The sequence below is a fragment of the Morus notabilis genome, unplaced genomic scaffold (genome assembly GCF_000414095.1).
Source record: "Morus notabilis unplaced genomic scaffold, ASM41409v2 Scaffold1421, whole genome shotgun sequence".
In the NCBI taxonomy this organism is placed as follows: domain Eukaryota; kingdom Viridiplantae; phylum Streptophyta; class Magnoliopsida; order Rosales; family Moraceae; genus Morus; species Morus notabilis.
The window spans coordinates 39,839-47,972 of record NW_010363533.1 but is presented as its reverse complement, the minus strand read 5'-3'; the positions used below and the strand labels follow the sequence as shown (position 1 = coordinate 47,972).

The following is an 8,134-nucleotide window of genomic DNA, read 5'->3' as shown; positions in this document are numbered from 1 at the left end:
AAAATATGCCAATATGAAAAGTTTAAGGAAGTATATAGGTCAATTTTTAGTTATAGAAATTAATATGCCATAACTTGTCAAGTTATGTTTCATAACCAAATAAGTCATGAACAAACTTGTCAAGTTATGGTTCATAGCCAAACAAGTTAGGGACAAAAATTGTGATTTATGGACAATAACTTGTCAAGTTATGGTTTATAACCAGACAAGTTATGGACGAAAACAGTAATTTGACATATTTATTAACTTATGTAAACTATTAACCTATTAATTTTAATTTATCTCAAGTCTTAATTTATTTCTCTCTTTCTCCTTATAAAAAAGCACCCATCTTTATTTTAAAATTTTACGTATTAAGATGTGACTACTAAGAAAGAAGTCGTCTCAATATAAAAGCACCCATCTTTATTTTGTAATTTTACGTATAAGGATGTGACTACTAAGAAAGAAGTCATACATTTTTTCTATTGATATTTTAACAATTGAAATAACATATATAATATATGATTGGGATAACTATAAGGTCATGTTCATTTTACCAATTCGAGTTTAAAATTTAAGTTTTGTTACAATAAAAAGTTATCAGAAATAATCACATCTAACTTTTTTGCTACAGTAAAAAACTCTTACATAAAGGCCTCGTTCACTTCGCAGATTCGAGTTTTCAATTCGAGCTGAGATGTGACATTTTCTGAGAGCTTTACTGTAGCAAAAAAAGTTAGATGTGACATTTTTTGAGAACTTTTTACTGTATAAACTTAAAACTGAAAACTCGAATCGATGAAATGAACAAGGTAAAAGTCACATCTCAATTCGAATCAGCGAATTAAACGGGCCATAAGTTTTGAAACTAATTTTAAAATGTTTTCATTAGAAAAGGGCTTTTGACATTTTTTCCTTTGAATTGTTAGGCCTTAACCATTTTGTGCGTTCAAGTTGATATGCGAATTTGTATGAGATAAAATACTGTAATAAAAAAAACTTTAATTTAAATATTTATAAGAGAAAATACTGTAATAAAAAGTTTGAATTATGATTCAGACGGTTAAACGAATGAAGCCTTAGTAAACTAATGAATTATCTTATGATTTTTGAATTTAGAAAATTATTTATTAAAGATTAATAAAATATAACACAGCTTACCCAAATCAATTAAAATGTTGAAATTTGAGAGAAAATACCCTCTAAATGTGACTTGATGTGCTATGTTGTCATCTAAAATTTAGTTGTTTGGTTGGGGGATTCGTATCCCGATTAGAATTATGGTTCGTTGTTCGCTACAGTATTTTCTCTCATAAAAAACACACATAAATTAAAAATAATTTTAAATTATAGTTCTGAATTCATGAACCAAACGTCCGGTCTCTCTTTATAAAAAAGTTCATGAGACGTCGGTGAAAGTGTTTCCTTTCAAATTTTAACACTGTTATAATTTGAGGCATTCAACAAGAAGCACATCTGTTTTAACCCTAGGTAATTAATGATTTACACGTGGTTGGTTATTTTTTTGATGGAGTTGAGCCAAAACAATTTTTGACGAAATGTTATATTTTTCAGGGATTTTGAACTATGGAAAAGAATATTTTGTATTCAACATAATTATTTTTATAAAAATTTCAGTTACTATACGATTAAGATCTCTAGTAAAATTCAGTAGCCACTAGCGAATTTTAGTTTCTATAACTAAATTGTCAAAAAAAAAAAATCATGATGTAATCTACTAAAATAAAAAATTCAGGTAAAAGTCTCTAGCAATACTAGCAACGCAACCAAAAAAAAAAAAAAAACAACACTTTGTTGGTCTTACAAAAATGACCACTATATAAAAGAAAAGAAGCAAAAAAACAAAACAAAAAACTAACAAACAAATATAAAATGCTAAAAGATCAAAAGCTTTTGCTTCAAACTATAAATGAATGTTAGTTGAACAAAAACTATAAATGAAAGAATACTAACAAAAAATGGACAGAAAACTGTTAAAAACAATAGAGAAATAAGGCATTGTTCCAAAGCCAAGCCCATTCCTTGTTGGCATGCTTCTGATCCTTCGCTTGGAACTACCCTTTGAGAATCGAATACTTTAACCACAAGGACTTGGCAAGTGGGGCAGACACTGAATGGTGTTCGATTTAACCAATAAACAGAAAATGTCAACGGTAAAATTTAGCATAATTAGAGAAAAGTAGTTTTTTTAGTTTATTTTTTGCTAAGAGGAGAAAAGGTAAATTAGTTTCTCTAGAGTTTCGGGGTAAAACTTTCTTGCAAACAAATAACATGGTCGCTTCACCCCATTCCATATGCAAGGCCTGGTCATTACTGTCCTCTGTAGCAGCAAATGAACGTAACACCAATTATTATTGAAGTATGATGAACAGAAAATAGTGCATGAGAAGTATACATATACTTATACACATACAAATACATATACATATACAACACACACACACACACACACATATATATATTGTGTGTTTGTACCTCTGCATCACTTGTAACATAAGTGCTCTCATCAATGGACTGAAAATGTTTAACAAACGTCAACAAATTAGAAGAAAGTAGTACTGACAAAACAAAGTGATTGCTAAGAAAAATGGGGGACATAAGAGCAGTTCCAATCCAATCAAATTATTAATGTGATGGCCATTCAGTGACAGATTCGATTAAATTGAGTGGGACACGTATTGCCGCTCAATTTTTTAAGTTTGAATTTTTATCGAATTTTCAAAAAACTTTAGACACGTCCTCATTTTACAAGAAAAATTATAATTGTGCCCCTACTCAATAATTAAAAAATATATAATTATGTCTCCATTGAATAAAATATTATCTCTATTTTTTTTTCCACGGTACACCTACCGAAAAATTTGTCTGGCTCAGCCATTTAAATCACAGTATGATAATAGTGCTAAAGTAACAAATGATAATGAAGCATTGGATTAAAAGTTAGTGATGCTTAATGGAAATGTTAGTTGCTAGAAGCTAGTCAGACTAATGCATTATACCGTAATGTTCTTGAGGAGCTCGAACGTAACATCCTGAGACCTATAAGCTTTCGGATGCCATTTTCCTTCGGACCAATCGACGTGGGTTCCTGACCAATTTGCAATTCCACCAGGGTCTTTCAGCTGAAGAGAACATGATTGACAAAGATGGAATTGGCTTTATGGCAAAACTTGTGTTGAAATTCAGTCAAGACAACCAAAACAAACAAAGATTGTACCAAGAAAATGTCGCTGTACCGACATGAAAAAAGGTTTGCAAGTAATGCTCGTCCGAGTAGCAGTTGCGCCCTTCCATGTTTGGCTGAGAAATTCAAAGAAAAACATCATCAATATCTTGATGGAAATGGGTTTTTTTTTTTTTTTTCATCATCCTTTCTATAAGAGAGATTTAACCGTTTTCTTTTCAGTCTTTCATCATATATTGGCAAGCGTCTACATTCAAAATCAAAAGAGGAAAATTACACTTTATCCTCAAACTGTCAAGTCTTTCCATTGTGGATATCACCTCAATTTAAACGTTTACGAAGGCATACACACACAAACAAATATATAGAGATAATTTCAGAACGAAAATTTGATCATCCATCCCCCCACCTCAATGATAAAAAAAAAGCGTCACCTTGCAATAAACTTCAAACTTTTTATGGTACAAACTGTCCGCCATAACTATAATTGCATGTTGCCGCTTCATAGAAAACCACTGCATCAAACATGAATCAGTGTTTCAAATCCAGCTAAGCCATAGACTGAGAATCATCATCTACTTGACCATCGAGTCATATAAATTTCATTATTTCGAAATCGTCTCTAGCAAAAATTTTCATTGTAGCAATTTGTTCAATGGTGAAGACAACTAAGGCGACTTCCTTTCTGATTTCGTGTAGTGAAAGTTGTAATATCTACAAAGAGATGCATAAGTAAGACTTTCCCTCCATTGCAACCTATGGAACTCTTCAATCTAGGGGTTATTTGTTTTATAGTCCTTTAATCAACAAGATACAAGGCGTTGATCAAAGTGTTAGCTGCCTAGACCCAAAAATTTGACCATAGACAGATTAATTTCTGCCTAATTAGGAGCAATCTACACTAAACATGCTATTAGACCTAAGTAGATTCTCCACATATATAGATAATCGAATAAGAGCTTTATTCTGGAATCTTTAGGAGGAAAGGAAAACGAAAAACGAAAAAAAGTAGTTTAGATGACGTTTAAAGGCGGGTTAGAACAGCAGTGCCGTTAACCATTCTTCAAGATGCAAAGCTGCCTTTTGGTTTGATGAAAGTGTTGTTCATGAGAAAGAGTAATATATTAGCTATTTAAGAGGGGCAATATCAAGTAGAATATGATCTAGAATGGTAATGTTGTGCCTCAGTTCATAGAGAGGAATAAAAAGCTTAAATCACTATTTATGATAAGCCAATGAGCGGAAAAATGTAGATTTATTACATATATCAAAGAGCAACTATCAGGAATAAAAATAAAAATAAAAATAAAAACTCAAGATTACCTGTGAACCCTTCCGAAAATCCTCTTCTTTAACTTCAGGCAACATATGCTCTGAGTACCGGCCATTTCCGTGAGGACCAGGATCCACAAAACTACAGAGAGAGTCATTTAGATTAAAATCGAAATTGCAGTATGATGTGAGAGAATGAGAGTTTTTATCAAAAAAACAAGTAGGAAAACAATTCTTGAATCTCATTGGTTTCCCTTTCCAAAAATATGGATTTTCTTACCAATCAATGAAGCTCACGTCCGAAAATATTAGATAATTGTACACGTACTCGAAGTTATGCACTGGTATACAACTGGCACAAGAAGTACAAAAAAAGAAAATAATTAATACCTAACAATAGAATGAGATCCTATGAGATAAAAATGGTCCAATTTCAAACGACAAATGAGAAATAACCTATCAGATAGCAAGACAAAGTGCTGATTGTCAGGATCAAAAAGTGCATTTGCCAAAAGTCTCTTCTCCGCCTCAACCATTGAAAATTTTCCCCACGCCAACTGCAAATACGTTGTTACTCATAGTATAAATATAAGCCTTTACTACAGTACTTTAAAAAAGATTGTACTTCCACATAACATGACATTTATTCAACATAATATTGTTCTTAAAAAGGCGTAACACTAAGAAATTTAATTATCTAATACTATTATTGCATCTCTATAATGTCAGTGTTACGCTGAATAAAAGTTATGTTATATAGAGGCACTTTTCATCCGAGAGGACTGCAGACAAGCCCATAAAATACATGCACTCACACATATCAACAAATATAAGTGCACAAATTCTATGAGGAAAGCTTTACCTTTTCACTATGTATGTCTCGACCAACAAAGTAAGGGCTCACATGAGTTGGTTTTTCCTTAGACGCGTGTACATAAACAGTAAATTTGTCCTCATGGCCCTGCAAGAACAAAGTTTAAATCATGTCATTTAGATTAAGGCTTCGGAAATGCTTGCTTGAGAATAAATAACAAAAGAGATCAAACAAGAACATAACTAAGCACGTTTCGAATTCTTACATAAAAGAACCTGTCCCAAAGCTTCTCAAAAGGCAAAGAACCAGGAGTCAAAAACATGAAAGCGATTTTGTGATTCTTTGACTGGACAGGAGGGGTCCTTAAAATTTCCCTGATTACAGCCTCAGATGCAACCTCGGCATCTGTCAACTCCCTCGAAGGAGACGACAATAGAGCGTTTTGGAAAAATGTCGCGCCGCAACTGCTAGTAGAGAAGAAGAAGCAACCCGCAGAAGAGCTTCTCGGAATGTAGACATAGGCAACAATCAGGAAAAGGGTCACAAAGGAGACCAATAGAAGAATCCGTGTTGGCCTTTTGTTCAAATGTAGCCGCTGTTTTGAGCCAGACATTATCCAGAACACCTCTTATGCCTACCCGCCATGCACAAGTTTCCTTCACTTGAGAGACCAAATTGAACTATTAAAGCATCATTCACTGTTGAAACAAATTTACATGGAAACCAAATTTAACCCTACTAACAACATAATAAATGCAATGTTAGACCTTATATCAAGTTCAAATATGTTGTTTCATTTTCTTGTCTAATCGGTTATCTCAGCAATCACATTTTGACATCTAACGTTTGAAAATAGGACAATAGATTTGAACTCTAGCTTAGACCATATCTAATGCAAATACTAATACCAATGTCATATTTTACACTAAAAAGTTTAAAAATGGCATATTAGATATGTTATTTATATTTGTGATCCAATAAATAATGTAATTTTAAATGTTAAATCTGCTTTTTCTCATAATAATAAGTTGCAAAAGTAAATTTTATTTTTAAAATAATTACACACTAATATGGCCTTTTTAATAATTACTTAGCTTTCCACTACAAAAGCCAAAATAATAATAATAATAATAATAATAATAAATAGCACACTGATTATCATAACTTAGGCTGCTACAAGTAACTGAGACGAAAAAAAAAGGCGTGAATTTTTTTTTTTCAAATCCTATCAAAACAAAAATCTTCAAATCTCAATGTGGCCGATATTTACATAAACTAAGGCCCCGTTCACTTCACCAATTCGAGTTTAGAATTCGAATTTTACTACAGTAAAAAGCTCTCACAAACAATCACATCTAACTTTTTTGCTACAGTAAAAAGCTCTCACATAAAATCACATCTCAACTCGAATTACAAACTCGAATCAGCGAAATGAACGGACCCGTACCTAAAGGGCCAAAATCTTATAACTATAATGTTTTTTTATCACATCTATATTTATATTCTATTTTCTATGCAGAAAAAAAATGCTGAAAAACAATTGATTCTGGCTTATCGCGTCAAAAAATTATATTTACTGGTCAGAAGAAAACACCATGCATTTGTATATAAACACAATGCATCGGATCGTCCGATTCCACTCACCTGTACTACTTTACTCAGAGACGTCTGATCCCTACCATCATTCTATTCTACGACATTTATGATTCTCATTCTTTATTTATTTATTTATTTTTTTTAAAATAGGACCCTCATTCTGTTTTACAATACTGAATGAGAATAATATACTGTATGGAATTAGCCGGACAATAATATTATATATTGCATAAGAATATACCATGAGAAAAACTCCGCGTTAGTTGAAATGTTAATGCTCAGACAGAAAGAAAGGAAAATTTTTCAGGAAAAGAAAGAGGTTAATACATTGATTACGCAATAAGAATGAGAAGAACAAGAACAAGAACAAGAAGAGAAAAAAATAAAAAGAGAGAGAGAGAGAGAGAGGATTAAGCACCTGATGATGATGATGATCAGAGAGGAGGAAGAGGAATCTGAGATCTGTAAATCAACAATTCCGAGTTCGTGGTTTACTCTGTTTCTCGATATGGAAATTTCGCAAATTTTTTTTCTCTCTCTCTCGTCTCGCAGAGAGTTGTGGAGATATTCCCACGTAATATTGCTTACTACTGATTAGTCGCTAATCAACACTTTTGTTGTTAATTTCATTTTCAACCGTTGGGATCTTCGGAAACGTAAAAGTGGCCCCATGTATATACTTCTTGTATTATTGTCGTCGTTTTAGGGCCGTTTAATTCGTTAATTTGAGTTGAGACGTAGTTTTATATGAAATTTTTTTATTGTAATAAAAAAATTAAATATGATTATTTTTTAGAGTTTTATACTGTAATAAAATTCAAATTTTAAACTCAAATCAGAGTCTTAAACTAATAATGTTTATGTGGTGCCGGCATAATAATAAACTTGTTTTTATTTTTTGGTAAGCAGCAATTTGGATACTATAACCATTCAACAACAAAAATAATAATAACGACAACGATACTGTGAGAAATGCATGGGAAGACATATAATTGAAATTGAAATTTAAAATTTTATTCTATGAATGGTGTTCATTGCTGTTAGAAACAATGCTTCCGGCTGGAGGTTGAAGTAGTACAAGATGGTGCATTAATAATTTCAAGCCAAAAAAGTAAAGATACTGCATTATAATGAAGATTTCAATTAATGTATTTTTAAGTTTCAAACTTAACGCTAATTCTTTGCAAAATAGTATTCATTGTCTGCATACAACTTTTTTTTTTGTGGGCTTTTAGTCCGTTTGGTTGGATGATTCGTTTCTTGAT

At 32.0% G+C, this 8,134-nt stretch overlaps 1 protein-coding gene across 1 annotated transcript; it reads right to left on the bottom strand.

Moving 5' to 3' along the window:
- Positions 1–2,206: 2,206 nt before the first annotated feature.
- Positions 2,207–5,886, bottom strand: LOC21387922. The gene is made up of 10 exons (XM_010104546.1): positions 5,539–5,886; positions 5,322–5,420; positions 4,916–5,016; positions 4,740–4,811; positions 4,511–4,601; positions 3,622–3,702; positions 3,244–3,303; positions 3,003–3,125; positions 2,479–2,517; positions 2,207–2,323 (listed from the first exon to the last, which is right to left on the bottom strand). Exons 1-10 carry the CDS (start codon positions 5,884–5,886, stop codon positions 2,207–2,209), a joined length of 1,131 nt encoding a protein of 376 aa, XP_010102848.1.
- Positions 5,887–8,134: the final 2,248 nt, after the last annotated feature.